Source organism: Meles meles, chromosome 1, assembly GCF_922984935.1.
Source record: "Meles meles chromosome 1, mMelMel3.1 paternal haplotype, whole genome shotgun sequence".
NCBI classification, from domain to species: Eukaryota; Metazoa; Chordata; class Mammalia; order Carnivora; family Mustelidae; genus Meles; species Meles meles.
The window spans coordinates 186,547,897-186,566,386 of NC_060066.1; the positions used below are offsets into that span (position 1 = coordinate 186,547,897).

At 39.6% G+C, this 18,490-nt stretch overlaps 1 protein-coding gene across 26 annotated transcripts in view; it reads right to left on the bottom strand.

Moving 5' to 3' along the window:
• MACF1 (microtubule actin crosslinking factor 1) overlaps positions 1 to 18,490 on the bottom strand; it is a 353,302-nt gene that overhangs the window by 43,380 nt on the left and 291,432 nt on the right. For 19 of the 26 annotated variants that reach the window (XM_045981910.1, XM_045981909.1, XM_045981996.1 and 16 more), the window contains 10 exons: positions 11,888 to 12,049; positions 11,519 to 11,689; positions 10,700 to 10,866; positions 6,343 to 6,502; positions 5,642 to 5,968; positions 4,596 to 4,680; positions 3,845 to 4,086; positions 2,952 to 3,158; positions 1,051 to 1,170; positions 514 to 621 (listed from right to left, as the gene is read on the bottom strand). In XM_045981910.1, the coding sequence (XP_045837866.1) occupies positions 514 to 621; positions 1,051 to 1,170; positions 2,952 to 3,158; positions 3,845 to 4,086; positions 4,596 to 4,680; positions 5,642 to 5,968; positions 6,343 to 6,502; positions 10,700 to 10,866; positions 11,519 to 11,689; positions 11,888 to 12,049 (1,749 nt within the window). The remainder of the gene's footprint in view (positions 1 to 513; positions 622 to 1,050; positions 1,171 to 2,951; positions 3,159 to 3,844; positions 4,087 to 4,595; positions 4,681 to 5,641; positions 5,969 to 6,342; positions 6,503 to 10,699; positions 10,867 to 11,518; positions 11,690 to 11,887; positions 12,050 to 18,490) is intronic. The other 7 variants (XM_045981912.1, XM_045981979.1, XM_045981918.1 and 4 more) reach the window with 1 other exon arrangement.

The window sequence follows — 18,490 nt, forward strand, 5'->3', positions numbered from 1 at the left end:
GGGCCTGTTATGGATCTTCTGCCCATCGAGTTTCACTTGGCTCTCTTCCTCTGAGAAAAATGTCTCCATAAACCCAACACTTATGCTTCATACATTTAAAGCAAGTAGCTCGATTTATGAGTACTTCTGAGGAAGCGGTGTAACCATAACCTTTACAAAAATAAACAAAACTGGTCTGATCATTTAGAAGGACCTGAAGAAAGAAAATCTGCATATGGTTCTGAAAAATCCATTACAGATACTTTGAAAGGCAACTCAAAGATCCTTACGGACTGAAGAAGCAATTCCTCTGTTATAAAGAAAATGGATTTGCAATATATTTCCTATCATACAGTAGGACTGTCTGGACATCTGCACACACAGGGTTAGGGATGTGAACCCCCCAGAACATCAAGCTGCACTTTATTACCATTACCGTGACAGAGAAGAAAAAAACCTTAACTATCAGTTCATAACTGCACTGATGCATCATGATCAAGATAAGAACATGGTGAATAAATAAATGCAATTCACCTGTAATACAGCTTTTTGCTCCTCCCCACATGTGCCAAAGATTTCACCACGATGACTGAAGAGTTCATCCATTGAATCTTTGTGTCGAATGATGTCAATGGAGAAAGCCTTTGAAAGTGAACTAGAGTTAGATCACGAAGTAAAAGGGCCCCAAGCCTGTTACTGAAATATTAGACAAAAGTCTATGAAAAAACTCTTTGCTCTGATGAAGCCACATCAAAACTCTTCTATGAAGTCTGACACTTTGCCTATCCATACATCTTTAGTGCTTATCTTTTAACAGCTTACAAAAGTATCACCTCTCCTAAAAATCATCCAGAAAACTGATAACTATTCTTTCCTGAATTAATGGGCCTCTTGCTCCCTTTTCACAAAGCAAAGAATCTCTTCCTGTTCTTAAATATTTTTAATCTCTATCCATCATCATAAAATTGCATTATTCCACCTGGGATAGTCAGAAACTCTCCTGTAGTCACTCTAAGCTGGTGAAGATTCTACTCACTCAGGGCACAGGGGATACATCTGTGTTACACCTACCTTCTGTACCTGCAGCTGAGCTGTGGTCTGGTCTTGTTCCAGGCGAATTGGACCCAGGGCTGTCAGTTTTCGTTTTGTTTCAGCTACCCAAGCTAGTTCTGCATCAGCAGCTTGCTCATACTAATAGACACATTAAAGGAAAGACTCAATTACATACAACAAAAGTCCATCTCCTTAGAATTAGAATTTCTTCAACAAAGAAAAGCCTGGATTTTCACTAATATGGTTTATATTACAAAGTAAAGACAAAACTGGGGGAGAAGTTCATAAAATCATAAATAAAGATGCAGACAACTTGGAATGGATTAGGGGCACCTGGGTGGCTCAGTCGCTAAGTGTCTGCCTTCGTCTCAGGTCCTGATCCTAGGGTCCTGGGATCTAGCCCCGCATCAGGCTCCCCGCTCAGTAGGAAGTCTGCTTCTCCCTCTCCCACTCCCACTCCCCCTGCTTGTGTTCCCTCTCTCACTGTGTCTCTCTCTGTCAAATAAATAAAATAAAATATAAAAAAAAAAATTCGGAATGGATTATACTTTAACAAATATGAGTCGATCCTATTTCAACTTCCTTAGAAAGAAGTTAAAAAAACCCAGTTAGTGGTCCTATAGCCAGAAACAACAATGAAAACTGACACTCTTAAAAATACACTTCTTGGGGTGCCTGGGTGGCTCAGTGGGTTAAAGCCCCTGCCTTCAGCTCAGGTCATGATCCCAGGGTCCTGGGATCGAGCCCCGCATGGGGCTCTCTGCTCAGCAGGGAGCCTGCTTCCTCCTCTCTCTCTGCCTGCCTCTCTGCCTACTTGTGATCTCTGTCAAATAAATAAATAAAATCTTTAAAAAAAAATACACTTATCACAATCTTTTTATGAGTCTGTGCTCTTTCTGCCAGTTCTTTTTCCTACCCATATACTGAAGAGTACTTTTGTCATATATTTAAATATATCACTAAAAATGGCAGCAGACAGTTGAGTCAAGTTAACTAGGAAGTACTTGCTTAGCTGAAGAAGTGTTAAGAACCCAGGAGAACACCCAACTTTTAAAGTGTCATGCAAAAACTAAGAAAAATGAAGAACATGTTCTATGTGATTGCTGTCTAATGAGGGTCCCCCAATTTCTTCTCTTCTTCAATTTTGCCAACCTACTTACTATCTTTTTAAAGAGGAAAATAAACTCCCAAGCATGATAAATTTCATACCGAAATATTGGTCCAAGATTAGGGATATCAATAAAGACACGTTGGGGACACACCTGAAATCAAAGCAAACTTCTACATGGTTCACAAAGATTTTGCTCATCACTGAACCCAAGAAGTCATGTATTTATTTTGCACCATGACACATTAATAGGTGCATATCCAGCTATAAAGGAAAGCAAATAACTTTTTCCCGAAAGCAGGAAGGAAAAAAAAAATTGAGGGAAATATGACACCTGTGTTTACTGGGAAGGTTCTATTTTGGATGGCTCTGCTATTTTGGTTAGCATATTTGATAGTAATTATAGTTCTTCGTTCCTTCCCCTCTTCCCCCAGCTAATGCTAAAACAGTTGATTATGTCAAACTAAGACTGGGATGTATTTAGACCTTTTGATCCTAGATATTATCTACATCTATCAGAATCTGCCTCTTAATGGGGCAGTAGCTGAGAAGAGGGCCCACACAGACTCCACCACAAATTCCTGTCTTCTCAAAAAGGGTCAAATGTTTTCGGTCAAACTAAGATCCATCCTCACATACGTTTATCCAATCACTTCCCATCACTGATATAATTTGTTACATCAGATTTTGCTTTATCTCATTATTCCTATTCCTGAGCCTGTATTTATGTGGGTCATAGTTTAATACTTTATATATATATATATATCACTGCTGTCTAAAATATTAATGCAGAGGTGTTTATAAACATTACCTGTTGTGATCTCTGAATAGCAGCATCAATTTCATCCACCCTTTGTCCCACAGTGTCACTGACCAACTTGTACTGTTCGTTGGCATCAGATACAAGTTTATCCAGCCCTTCTCTGGCTCTCCAGGGCACCAGCTCTAAGAGAGCACGGCTCACTTCATTCACTGTGTCCAACACCAGCCTGTGCTCCATGACCTCCTTTTTTAATTCCTAAGGAGGGGAAAAAAGTTTTCAGGCCATTCCTTGCTAAATTAAGCACATTAGCAGCTGTGCTGGGTGGAAAGTGCTATCTCTACCACACATCCCAGCAGGGCTCTGACCTCCTTCCTCCACTTATTTTTTTTCTTGTCTCAGATTTTTCAGTCATTCCACAGCCTGACTTTAGGCTTAGCTGCTGCTTAGAACTGTCTGCAACACTTCTTTGGCGAGACTGTCTCTGGGTAAAACAGAGTGTCTCTTTCTTTTTTTCTCCCTACTTCAGTAGAAATGATAAAATAATTCTTTAACCATAGGCATTTAGCTCAATAAGTACCTACACATTATTTCTGCACATCTAGAACTGTACTAGATCCTGCAGGAAAAACAAATATAACCATGAAGCACTCTCCAGAGAACGTGTTACAAAAGTAAATTTTAAAATGTTACCCTGTAAAGCAAACTTCCCTGGGATCTGTGATTCAGTCTTTTTCCCCCACTTCAGACCACAGCAAGTAGTCTTAATAAGTCTGCCTTTATGTCAGATCTTACTGTCCCTGAGCAAACAAGAAACAAAGGAGGCAGAACTTTTTGGTTTAGATTTAAGGGAGAGACAGTTGGCGATAAAACTTAAAAATCTGAACTTAAGGATTTTAAGAGTAAATTTTTTTTTCCCTTTACTGTGTGACATGACAGCTCACCTTCTGTCTTTGTTGAAACTGGGGTATCTGCTCCCCTGTGGGAGACTGTCCTCCACTAGTTGCCAGCTCCTCCTCTACCTCCCTTAGCCACCCAGTCAGTTCCTCATAAGTAGACTGGAACTTGGTGGCCAGCTGCCGGGCTTGCTCCAAAGTTCTGAGGGCCTTGGAGCTAGTGACCGTGATGTCTGCATAGCGAGTCTTGATTCCATCCAGTTTCTCTTGGATAAGCAATACCTCTTCACCTGTGGGGGAGAGCGTGCAGTCATTTATATTTAAGAGGAAAGGAGGGACTCTCCTTCCAGGGATCAGGAAATCTCTTTAATCCCCCTTTCTTCAATGTAGAGCTTGAATTTTATAGATGCTCTCTCCCTATGGTAGCAATTTCACCTGCCATTCCACACTAAGGGAGGTGGGAAATAAACCTTCTAATTGATAGAAGAAGCTACTTCTGAGATTATTAAGGTCTGAATTCAACTGCAGGTGTTTCTAGATGTTCCCAGCACCATTCCATGATTGCTAGCCTTACACATACTGGAAGGTGGGGGAGCCGTCATCTACAACCAAACGTGAGACAACAAGGTAATAGGAAATAGGACCCCATGCTGCCAGTCTCCAGGATCACATGGTAATACAATCAGTGAATATAAGCTTCTCCTATATACAAAGAGAAGTGGCTAGTGCAGGGTGCTTATTTCCTGGGAGATGTGATTGAGTGACTGCAGAGAGGCAAAGAGATAGACTTTCCAAGTACCTGTGGTTTGTTTTAGCAGCGCCTGACCATTTTTAATAGCTTGATCTACATTCTTCTTTCTATTAATGATTTCTTCATTTAAAGCCTAAAAGGAAAGAACAGCATTAATCTTAAAACTATGGCACAACAAAGGGAAAGAAAGGTGAGACCTTTAAGAGACCAAGTTTAGAGACAAATACCAGGTTAGTTTACACACTGGATATTTGATTCCTTCATTACCTCTTTGGTTATGCCATTAAGTACTCAGAAAAATTAAATCTGATACTTATAGGCAAGTTTTCCCCTGTACTGGATAGGGAGAGATGTAGAATTAAATCAGTTTTAGCAAAACACTGGTACCAAACCTGAGCCCAAGAAAGAAGGAAGTAGAATTCAGCAAAAATGTCTACTATGTCCAAAACCAAGACTCAGGAAGTTCAAGAGAAGAAAGTCAGCAAGAACAGGCTGACTTCAATCAGGATCCTGCTTAAAAATTCTTAATATCTGAAGTCAATGAAGCAGAATTTTAGGTATTAACAACAACAACAAAACAACTGCTTTGTCTATTTTTACTATTTTACTAAGAAATTTCATAAAAATTAAATGAAAAGAACATTTTTTTTTCTATTAAGATGACAATCCCTGGAATTTGAGCACATAAACCTAGAAAAAATTTCAGAAGTTACAGCTATGTGGTCAAACCCTGGGCATTATTTCGGTATTTGGTTTTGTTGAATTATATTCTCTTTGATAAAACTTCTCAGATAGAAACTAAGTGATACCTGACCTAATGATGTAACATGAGTTGGAGATGGGAATGGCCCCTGACTGTACTCTGGATCTTCTAGAGTTACTGATTCAGTTTAAGGCCAAGTATTTCCATGGACTCATCTAAGAATAGATCAGTCCTTAGCAACAAGTCTATAACTACATGCTTATGTATAAAACTAAATTGTTTGGAATTAAAATGTTTGGAATGAAAAAGAGAAAAGAAATGAAGAGAAACATGAATCAAAATTACAAAATAACTTCATAACATGACTGATAAAAATGGAAAACGTGAATACCAGGTGGTCAGCATGCTGTTTCTGCAGGACATCCTGTCTGTAATCCTTTACGAACACTGAACTGAGCTTGTCCTCAACCTCAGCCAGCCAGTTGAGCACCTCCACCTCATCCTCCCCGAACAGTCTAGCGTTACACAGTGCTTGTTCAAGCAGGGCTGCTTTCCGACAGCCCCGGTCTTGAATCTCACTGTATCGGGCCTGTAAGGAGTCTAGCTTTTCTGACAGCACGCCCTGCTCTGCAGAGCATGTCAGGGAGGAGAGGGACTGCCCAATTTTGACTGCCTGGTGCACATCTGTTGCATGGCTTTCTATTTCTTCCTCCAGAGCCTGGAAATCCAGATGGAAAAAATGAACAACAGAAACAGAATAAATGAAAAGTAAACATGAAACAATGAATAACAAATGATACAATAAATTAAATAATATAAAATGTTCACCTACTGAAAGGCAAAAATAATATAAAAAGTGAGAACAAAGGCTGTTTTTTTCCTGATGGTAGCCTATTAGTCTATTGTTATTTTTACTTCAAGGATGTGACCATTCCCATGGATAACCGGACCATATTTCAAATTAAACTTTAACATCCCTCCCAACATCCCCCCCGCCCTGGCCAAACCTATCTTCTAGGCTGGTACAGGCAGTTAATTTCTAGGCTTTCTGACGGCAGTGCTGTGTTTTCATTTGCCACAGCCTTTCCCTACCTTGTGCCGGGTGATCTGTTGCTGTATTTTGGCAGTCTGAGTGCCAACAGGTTCTGAGTTAGCGAGCTTTTTCTCTGTGACAGATAAGAAGTCAGAAATAGGCTCAGCTGTCTCATGGAATTGTTTGGCCAGAACCAGGATATCTTCCAGTTGTTTTTGCCTACACAAATATATAGAACAAACTGCTCAGACAAAAATTCACATTAAGACTAATAGTACTACGTTCAGTGAAATACCAATCTTTAGCAGGTACATTTTAAGTATCCATAGTAAGGAGAACATATATACACAGCACTTTGTGGTTTTAAAGGCTTGCCATAAACATTCCCTTATTTTGGTTCTGTCATCACCCTGTAAGATAGGCTGAATTATTATCTCACTATTACAAAAGAGAAAACTGACCCTGAAGGCTTAAAGAAAGATTTGTCCAGTTCACCCAGTGAATAGTAACAATGCAATTAGGATTTGAATCAGACTTTCTAATGCTCTTTCTCCTATGGGATGTAGCACATGCATCATCTAAATATGAGAACAAAATGAAGTTTTAAGGGAGTCAAAAAAATTATCAGTTTTCATTTCTCTCTCCCTGTCACTGCTACCTTCACTGCTGAGTTAAGAAAAGCAAGCATGTGAGGAGCAAAGGCAGACTATGAACTAGAACTCCTTCACCATCTCCCTCATTCCAATGATTTCGAGCACCAGAACACAACTTTGAATCCAGATCTAAGGCAAAAAAAAAAAAAAAAAAAAAAGACCTCAGAGTAGCTGAATTTGCCAACACACATGGCAGTCAAAAGATTATAGACTTCACAGCTCACCTGGAATCTCAAATCTCATTTAATATAACATCCATACCAAATAAGCTTAGATTTCAAGTATCCTATAGATTAAAAATTACACAGGGGAGGGGGAGTCTGACAGGAAAGTGAAAGAAAAACAACTACAGAACTGGATTAGCACACAGATTAAAATATAAGGTCATAATTATGTCTTTGAATCATTAAGAACAGACTAAAGGCTGTGTCATTTGAAAAGGCCTGGAAGTATATGACGCACTTTAGTTCAATAAACCTTTACTGAACAGGATGTGTGCCAGGTCCTATGCTGTGTGCCCTGGACAAGTTTATTTTCTTTATTTGAGAGAGAGCAAGAGAGTGTGGGTGTGTGTACAGGGCATGGGTGGGAGCTGCAGAGGCAGAGGGACAAGGAGAATCCGTGCTGAGCACAAAGTCTCATGTGGGGCTTGATCTCAGGATCCTGGATCATGACCTGAACTAAAATCAAGAATCAGACACTTATAGGCACCTGGGTGGCTCAGTGGGTTAAGCCACTGCCTTCAGCTCAGGTCATGATCTCAGGGTCCTGGGATGGAGTCCCACATAGGGCTGGCTCTCTGCTTGGCAGGGAGCCTGCTTCCTCCTCTCTCTCTGCCTGCCTCTCTGCCTGCTTGTGATCTTTCTCTGTCAAATAAATAAATAAAATCTTAAAAAAAAAAAAAAAAGAATCAGACACTTAACCAACTCAGCCACCCAGGCACCTGCCAATTTATTTTAATAAGAAATGATTTAAATATAAAGGCTTAGCATTTTAATGATCTGGAAATCCAATTATGTTTAAATATAAAGAAAAATGTATTGCTAAATACTGTTTTAATTTCAACTTTTTAAAATAAACTTCTTGGGTTTTTTTTTTTAAGATTTTATTTATTTGAAAGAGAGAGCAGGTGCACAGTGAGCAGAAGGGCAGAGGGGGAGGGAGAGAGAGAATCCCAAGCAGACTCCCTGCTGAGCAGACAGCCTAATGTGGGGCTTAATCCCACAACCCTGAGATCATGACCTGAGTTGAAATCAAGAGTTGGATGTTCAAGGGACTGAACCACACAGGTGCCCCAATTTTTATTATTACTATTTTTTTAATTTTGAAGAATATGAAGCTGCTCTATTTATTTTTTAAGTAAACTTAAAAAATTAGGCTCAATGTGGGGCTCAAACTGACAATCCCGAGGTCAGGGGTCATATGCTCTATTGACTGAGCCAGCCAAATGCCCCTCTAAATGCTATTTTTTTTTTTTATTTGACATACAGAGATCACAAGTAGGCAGAGAGAGGCAAGCAGAGAGAGAAGAGGAAGCAGGCTTCCTGCTGAGCAGAGAGCCTGATGCAGGGCTCGATCCCAGGACCCTGAGATCATGACCTGAGCCGAAGGCAGAGGCTTAACCCACTGAGCCACCCAGGCACCCTGCTATTTTTTTTATTAATTATTTTTATTAACATATAATGTATTATTTGCCCCAGGGGTACAGGTCTGTGAATTGTCAGGCTCTAAGTGCTATTTTTAAATGTCCGTATGAACTACAGAATAATCTGTTTGTGCCAGCCTTCAAAACACATCCTCAATTACTATAACGAAAGCACATAATCTTAAAAATTATATATATATATATATATATATATATATGTATATACATATGTGTGTGTGTGTATAATGAAAAAAATTATCCCTGATTTTTGTGTCTTTCTGACTTATCTCTGGATTTGGGAATGTGAAAGTTTAAAGAACTCAATGTAATAGGATTTGGGGTAGCAAAGAGTGAACATAATTTAGAGTTATCAAAAATCCAATATTAAAGAATCTAAATAAAAGTCTTTAGGATATCTGTAACAAATACAGTTGCTCTTGGTATTTCTCTTTAAAATACTGACCCAGAAACTGTGTTAGCCTAGGAGGATGGAAGTAGGTAGGACAGGAGGAAAACGTCATAGAAAGATACTTCAGAAATAAATCAGAGGACTTCAATAAGCTTATGGGCATAGGAGATTAAGTACATAAAATAATGATACAAGGTACAAATAAAGAATTACAGCAGTTAAGAGGAAGATGGAGGTATTCCACACTTGGGGAACAAAGAAAAGCTTCATAGAAAAGGCGAAGATAAACACAGGTATTTCATGGAAGATGCAACACTCTCAGTAAAGACACAGAATTAGGAAGTGACAGAAGATACTGAAGAATATGGCATACTTCACCTATAATATAAGGAGTGAGAAGAGCAGAGACTAAGAAATGTAGATTAGGGCCAAATAGCTGAGGGCTTCCAATGTTGGGTTAAAGAGTTTAGATTTTATTTCATAGGCAACAGGGAGTCATTTAATTTCTGAGCAAGGCAAAGGGGAAGTCGGAGAGTTAAGTGGTAATTGAGTAATGAGTGACTAGTGATGAGTTAGTTTGGGAAACTACCTCAAGTAGACTAGCCCAAGTCAGGAACTGAGCGGGAATTAGAGAAATGAGTGAACAGAGCAGACACTATGGAAGTAAAATGGACAGAATTTGGCATTCTAATAGATGTGGAAACACAAAGGAGCAGGGGAGAAAGGGTAAAAAATGGAGTTAAGTTTTGAAGCCTGGTAACTGGAAGGTTAATGGCACTATTAATGGAAATGGACAAAGCGAAGAAAAAAAGCAATGCAATCTAGAAATAAAAATAAACATAATTTAAAAAATTAGGTTGAGTTCTTTCATTTTTGTTTCTCCCACTAATATGGTCAACAATACTTTGCAACCCAGATAAGAAAACAAGCACACTTTGGGCCAGTGGAAATAAGGAGACTGAAGAGCTAGTTAGCTGACCACTGCCACTGGCTACCTAGAAAACTGAAAGAATCATAAATGATCATCTACACTACTCTCATACAGATTTAACTAGCTAACATTTATTTTTTAAACTGGGGAGAATATAAGGTACAAGACAGGCGACGTACTAAGCTTAAATAATGTTGGGTACATAGCTACGGAAGGAGAAAGCACTTCCTTGAAGGAGAAAAGTATGCCGCCTGTCTTTTGGCCACTTACTGAAGATTGTTCATGCATCTCTTGAATGTCCATGTATTTAAGAGAATCACAGACTAGCTCCTAGATGCAAAAACATCTAATATTGGGATAAGCAATCAGAAAAGAAACATGATAAATTTCAATTCCAAGTATCGAAAATATTACTTATAAATATGAAGGGGAAAAAAATCTGTCTCAAAAACTCAGAAAATAACTTGGCTGGATTGCAGGCGTCAGTGTCTGTCGGTTTGGAACCACAAATATATCTCAGCAGAACAACAACACAGAGCAATGAGTCTTCTAGTTCTCAGAAATTCCTGGAGTAGCTGAGACTTATTTCCTGAGAGTGACTGTGATTATGAGGATCACCTCTGAAAACTTATTCTCCTTCAAGATAAAAGGCCATGACACACCTGCCCAAATACTCGATGACTCATCCAGGACCTTTTAGAGCACCTCAAGGATAGCAAGTCAAAAACTGGACAAAACACATTCTCTGACCCGTTCCTCAAAACCCCTTTGGCCTTACCTGGCTGCTGCCTTGCTGAGTAGTCCAGTCCACCTACTTTCAAGACCCTCCAACTGTCCAGTGATTTTCTCCCGATCAGCCAGCTCAGCTGACTGGGCTATTCTGCCTCCTTCCGCTTGAAGCATATCTACTGTGGCCTTCCGATCATCAAGGAGCCGTTGGAGCAACTAGAGCACATAATGTTTAAGAAGAATGAAGAGTGGGTAACACAAGGTCACTTTACAATCTGAAATAAGGAGAAAATACAAACAAACAAAAGATCCCCAAGCCCCACCCCACCAAATCCTAAACTGGATCGAGTAATGGTGGCTTTTTTTCCAACCTGAGGCAAAAACATGAGAGGTGGCAAAGTTGCTACCCTTGCATGAACTTCTCATATGCTTACTTTGGTTTTTAAATGGAGGAGTGATGGTCACTATGTGACTAACAGGGAACTTATTTTGAACCAGGAGAAAAATGCACTGAAATGGAAATTAAGCCAACAAAAAATATAGACAGAAACTTATTTATACATGATATACTGCTGTTATATCTGTATACTGATATACTGTTATTCAGAATACTGTTGACCCTAAAAACCTCGTAAGACAGAGCTCTGAGTGAAAACACAAATGCAGACAACTGTTTGGTCCAGTATGTGCCACAGGAAGCTGGTTGATTAAGTAAGATGAGGCAAATCAGTTTTCACTTTTCATGATCACACAAAGTAGGTCAGGATTCTCCTAAAACTCTGGAATATGCTCCTGAACTCTTAAGCACATGTGTTGTCTGCCACTCCCCACGGCTGTTCCAGTTCACCCTCCCAACATTCTCGCTTACCTTCTGTTCTTGGATCTGTGCTTTCACCACTTTATACTCGGCAGATGGAGGCTTCTGATTGGCTATGAGCTCCTCAGTGTCCGCCAACCAGCTGAGCAACGGCTCCAAGGCATCTTGAAACTTCCCACAATGCAACAAAGCCTCCTGCAGTTGTGCAATCCTTTGTGCAACCTGTATCACAGATGTGGGGCCTTGTTAGGAGGAAGGAGAGTGCTTTTTAAATGCTTGCCGCCCCCCCACCCCGTAACTCCAGATTGCTACTGCTAAATTTGTATTTGCATTCAGATTGCAGGGAAACCTCAGCTTGAGATGTGCCTTTTCTAAGCCCCCTATTCCCAGGGCACTAGTTGCCCCCCAACGGCCACTCACCTTTTTGTTCAGCGTGTTCCATCGAGCATTGATCTCCTCCATGTCATGTTCCAAACCCTGCACGTCACAGTTTTTCCCGGCACTCTGAATCAACCCCTGGCCGAGTCCATTCACCTGCTGTAGCTTCATTTGAAGGGGATCCACCTGTTCTTTCTGAAACATCTAGATAATTGCAAGTCAAAGATTTAATCTAAAGGCAGCAATCAGACCCTCTACACCACACAATGACTGGTCATTCTTGGGAGATTTATATTTAACAAAAGAGGGGCAGAAAAAAAAAAGAGAAAACAAGCCATTTGTACAGGGAACTATCAAAGAAACATGTGGCTTCATATTTCAATACATCCTCCTACGGACAAGTAATCACAGAGAGTTATGACACTACTTCAGTCTTTTAGCCAATGACTCGTGGTTGGTTGGTTGGTTTCTGCTTGCTTAATTTTTAATGCAAAAAGCCATAGAGAATAGAAAAGCATCAGTCTCAAGATATCATAAAAGTGTGATGTATATCAACCCTAAAAGGGAGGAATACCAAATGACCAGTATTTAAGATTAAAAATACCTTGGGGAACAGCTTTAACATACCACTGATACATGCAATGCTCTTCTTTGACTAGGAGCAATTACTCAATTAGCCAAAACATTATTAATGTTGTGAAAAACGCCAACCTCATAGTTTAATCCCCCTGTGGTCATTTAATTCCATTCTGGTCCAGGGCCACAGACCACACACAGCTAATAATCTTGGAGCAGTATTCCTGAGATTACAAAGGGAAATGGGCCAGTAATACTGGGAAATGTCCTCACCAACTTCAGATACACACTCTGAGATGCAGATATACATAAAGCATTCTTAAAATTATAATACTGAATATCCATGTTCACCATTAAACAATGGAATTTTAAAACAATGTGAAGGAGTGTAACAAACAATGCATGTTTCTTTCTACTGAAGTTCATAAGCTTCATTATGACTTAGAAAGGAAACAGAGTCAAAAGAAAATGATACGTTCACACATTAATAGTATTAAGGAAAAGAATGAAACAGATAATTGTCTCAAAGATCAGATTCTCTCAATTATCAATTATCAGAGGATAAAATCAGCCACATTCCACACATTTTATAGATCCAATCTGGATCTATTGCCATTTTCTTTTCTTCTATAAAATGTTCCTTCAGTTTCAGTGACACAGGTGAGTCAACTAAAGCCAAAGAAGGACAGAAAATGCAAGAAAACAAAAATGTAAAAGAAAAACATAAACTCGGGTTAGGATTAATTTTGGCCTATATGAGAGTACAGATTACACTTGGATTAGGAAATGGATTCTTGAGAGAATGGACTACGGCTGGATAAGTGACTCACCAGGGAGGAAAAGCCCCAGGGAACACTAAAAAAGGAAGGTTTCAAAGGTAATTACCAGGGAGCTTCATTTTATACTATAATTTGATTACACCATATTTTGTTAGGCAACACTACAAGGCGGTTCAGCTAAAAATGACTGTTGCCCCAACAACATGATTCCCGGAAAAAGCAAGTGCTATGATTCCATTTTCTACTAAAGATGTTTTCACTGCAGAAAAATCAAAGCAGAGGGGGTAAAAAAAACAACTCTGATGTTTTAAGTTGCTTAGGTACAACAAAATGGTGGTTGTGGTAGGGTGTGGGGATTGGAAAGGCAAAGAAAGAAAACCAAAGGTGAGGAGGGAAGACATCAAGTTCACAGTGAAGAGCCCGCTTTTATCCAGTAAGCAAATCTTGTGTCACACTTAACATTTAAATTCCTTCTGTGCTGTCCAATATGAGGCTATTTTACTAAAATTCAGTTCCTCAACCACACTAAGCCACATTTTGTGTGGTCAACAGCTGTATGTGGTTAAGTGCCTATTGTATTGGGCAGTACAGATAGTGAATATCTCCATCTTGGCAAGAAACTCTATTGGCTAGTGATACACATGACACAGAAAAGTAAAATATATTCAAATAACTTAGTAATCTCTTTCATATAACAGAGCTAATTCTTTTAAAAAATCTGCATTTACTTTGTCAATGAACATTTCCTATGGAAGCATTAGAGATTCCTTTTGTTTCCCAACCTCCATTCCATGGATTGCGTTGACAGCAAATGGGTATATGTCTCATCTTTTGTCCAGAAGTTTGAGAATCTATGATAGTACTTCTAAATAAACACTATCTAAATATTTACTTTGAACACAAGTGAACAGAATGTTATAGAAAGTACATTTGAAAACACTTGCTCCCTTCTCTCAACTCCCAAATAAAGCTGTTTTGCAAAATCAGTGCTTTCAGATGCATTAAAATTCCTACTCCACAGTATTTCAATGGGGCTGTGCCATGTTATTAACCAACCAGAGCTGGCAGACATTTCCCAGAGCAAAACACTAGTAAAAATTATTGCAAGAGTATAAGATGCAACTGGGACATAAAACAGAAAATTTCCCAAAAAGCTTTTTTTTTTTTTAAGATTTATTTATTATTTACTTATTTGACAGACAGAGATCACAAGGAGGTAGAGAGGCAGGCAGAGAGAGTGGGGAGCAGAGATCTTGAAGCAGGGCTCGATCCCAAGACCCTGAGATCATGACATGAGCCAAATACAGAGGCTTAACCCACTGAGCCAACCAGGCACCCCCTAAAGAACTTCTTCTTCTTCTCTCTCTCTCTCTTTTTTTAAGAGTTTATTTATTTGAGAGACAGTGAGAGAGAGCATAAGAAGGGAGAGGTCAGAGGGAGAAGCAGACTCCCCATGGAGCTGGGAGCCCAATGTGGGACTCAATCCCAGGACTCCAGGATCATGACCTGGGCCAAAGGCAGTTGCCTAACCAACTGTGACACCCAGGCACCCCTTAAAACACTTTAGTCTTTGGTAATACCACATTATCCCAGTTTTCATCCTGCCTGATCCATTTTTTATCTCCTTTGCTCTCTCCCTCCTTCTCTTCTAGACGTCCAAATGTTCATCTTTGGGAAGTGGGGGTCAGGGGAAGATGTTAGTCTTCAGTTCTCTTCTTGGCAATTCTATCTATTCCCGTGGCTTTAAATATTAACCATGATGTTTATGGTATGTTTGTGTATGTGTGTACAAATGTATATGTGTGTGCATCTGTACATCCAAATATTTTCTTAATATTGCCATATTGCCATACAAATGAATCATGGGTACCTCAAAAACCTAACCATTCCACAACTGAACAGTACCTCCTCCTTTCCTCTTCCTCCAAACCTGTTCTTCCCTAAATCAATAATTTACTACTGCTCCCATCCACTCAGTTGTATAAACTAGAAGCTAGAAGCCAACCTTGAGAACTCCCTTTCCTTCTCCTTCCCTCCCTACATAAAGTCATTATCAGGTCTTATTGATTCTGCCTCCAAAATATACCTTGAGTCTAACCAACTGGTCTTCAAATCCACTGACGTCTCTCTTGTCCAAGTCACCTAGACAACTGCAATAACCTAGCAGGCCTTGCTACTCTGTCCTTAATTCCCATTAATGCACTCCACATATAGCAGCCAGTGTGATTTCTTTGTGTACGTGTGTGTGTGTTTTGATTTTTTTTTGCAAACCATTCAGTGTTTTCTCTATTTCATGCCAATCCTAAGACAAATTAATAAAATGTAAGGCAAAATAAACCTCAGATTTATAAACTCCAGCCAGTGTTGAGAATGTTTACTGTCTATGTAGGGTGGTTTTCTCTATCGTTAGGCTGAGAGTAATGTTTTAAAAATGTAAATGAGGGGCGCCTGGGTGGCTCAGCGGGTTAAAGCCTCTGCATTCGGCTCAGGTCATGATCCCAGGGTCCTGGGATCAAGCCCCGCATCGGGCTCTCTGCTTGGCTGGGAGCCTGCTTCCTCCTCTCTCTCTCTCTGCCTCTCTGCCTACTTGTAATCTCTATCTGTCAAAAAAATAAATCTTTAAAAAAAAGAAAAAAAAATGTAAATGAGGGGCGCCTGGGTGGCTCAGTGGGTTAAGCCGCTGCCTTCGGCTCAGGTCATGATCCCCGAGTCCTGGGATCGAGTCCCACGTCAGGCTCCTTGCTCAGTGGGGAGCCTGCTCCTCCCTCTGCCTGCCTCTCCCCCTGCTGTGCTCTCTCTGTCAAATAAATAAATAAAACCTTTTTAAAAAATAAAATAAAAAAATAAATGGAATGTAAATGTAAATGAAATCATTAAAATCCTTTTCTTTCTTGGTTTTGGCTCAGGTCGTGATCTCATGGTCATAGGACTGAGCCCTGTGTGGGGCTCCACAAACAGCATGGGGTATGCTTGAGATTCTCTCTCCCTCTGAAATAAATAAATCTTAAAAAAAAAAAAAGTCACATGGTCTTCTGACTGAGCCAGCCAGGTGCTCCTATATTTGTGTCCTTTTTGCTTAATATCTGCCTCTGCTAATACAATGTAAGTTCCACAAGGGCAAGGACTATGCCAATCCTATTCACTGCAGGAGCACCAATACCTGGCACAGAGCAGGTATGCAATAAATATTTATCCAGTGAATGAATGAATACTTTTATAGAAATGGTGTTAGGCAAGACAAACAAATTTAGGAAGGTTCTGCTGATCAGCTGAGCATTCAAACACTGAGCTAAGATTGTAGGGCTCCCCAATTTTTGCTTTAAAAGACTTTCTTATAAATTTTGAATTTTATAGAACCCCTAATTTTATACAAAAGATTTTCTGTCTTCCATTGAACTAGTGTCTGGAAATAAGACTGAGGAAGTCTGCAAAAGAGAAGAGGGTTTAAATAACCACAGATTGTTCTCTCAGTGGGCCTAGGATCCCAATAAAGGGATAGCAGATTAAGTTCTAGCATTTTGGTTCTTCTATCAATCGCTCGCTAATGCTATTAGAAAATTTTTATCAGGCCGCCAGGGTGGCCCAGTCGGTTAAGTGGCTGCCTTTGGCTCAGGCCATGATCCCAGGGTCCTAGGATGGTGCCCATGCCTGCAGTGTTCGGGTTCTCTGCTCAGCAGGGATTCTGCTTCTTCCTCTGCCCACTCCACTCACAAGTGAGCAAGTGCAAGTGCTCTCTCTCTCTCAAATAAAATCTTGAAAAAAAGAGAAAATTTATGTCTATTTCAATCATATATATGCATTTGCATATATGCACAGGCACAAAATCTAAATCGCATTTCAGGTATGATCACTTGCTGAGTTCTAAGTGTTTATGTATTAAAACGACAGATTCAGTTGCCTCTAGGAACACTTTGGAAGAAATGAAATCCATACAGCTCTCATCTTGGAAAAACTTTTTCTCTCAATAATATTTCACCAGTTTAGCAAAATCTGTATACTCATATTACCTCTGTAATGATACATATTTTGTTTCAATAAATATTTTCAAAATAGCCTCTCTACATTCTTATTGGTTAATGTTCTGGCTGGGGCAATGTCTTAGATTTCTTTTTTTGTACACAAATGCAGACATCAGCTTACCTCCAGGTATTCCATAACGTAACCACACTTCAAAGATGATGGACAACTTTGCAACCCACCACTGTCTTCTCCTGCCATTTTATTAGGTAGTATTTCATAAAATGATTACCTCCTGTAGCTGAAGGGACCCTCAGAAATTACCTAGTGCTATTTTCTAATTTTATAGATGAGGAAACAGATCTGAGACTGATATTAGGGATTCCTCTGAATTTTTCCTTTATGCAGATTTATCAGCTCCTTACAAATTTAATTCCTATATTTCATTGATTATTGCTGCAGGCTTTATACTAAAAAATATTCTGTATAATCAAAAATGGCTGTGACTTCTGGGATCCCATTGTCACTCCCAAGTTCAGTAAAACTAAAAAATGGGATCATTCCCCAATCTGAAAGGTGATGCATTATAGCTTGATGGGATGCTACATTACAAAATATCTGGTGAAGCCCAAGGTGACACCACTACCACTCAGCTAAACAGTAGGACCTACAGCTAAGTTGGAAGCTTGTGGCCTGTAATCAAAATGACTTTTCATTGCTGGTAGCTGCAGGTTTAATTGGTGCTCTAGCCAAGAAGGCTGCCCAGAAAGGCTCTGGCATGGGGTGGATGTGAGAACCCATCTCTCTGTAGCAACCACGGATATTCACTCCATCAGTCAACAGTGAATGCCTACCACAAGGAAGGCACTGTTATGGGCCTTGGGGATGGTATAAAATCAAAACCACCTCTGTACTCAGTAATCCCCGACTGTATTAGATGAAACTTCTACCAGCTTCATTCCCTATCACTGACCAAATGACACTGGGGCAGTGAACTGTAGAAAGTAGCCAATCTTAAATGTCTTTGACTAGGAGTGCTCAAGGACATGAACACCGTTCCCATCAGTTTCCTAACACATTCCATTCTCTAACATTAAGAATCTCAGAACCTTGGAGTTACGAGAGAGGCAGGAGGACTTTTAATCTAATTCCCTTATTATATGGATTAGGAAACAAGAGGTCCAGGAAAAAAAGAGTGACTTGCTTCAGGACACGATGTTTGACGAGATGGCTAAAATATCTCTTTTCATAAACATTATTATACCTTATTCTGGCTTTAAGAAACACACATTTGTATTAAAAAGCTGCTATTCATACTTTTAGATATTGCTTT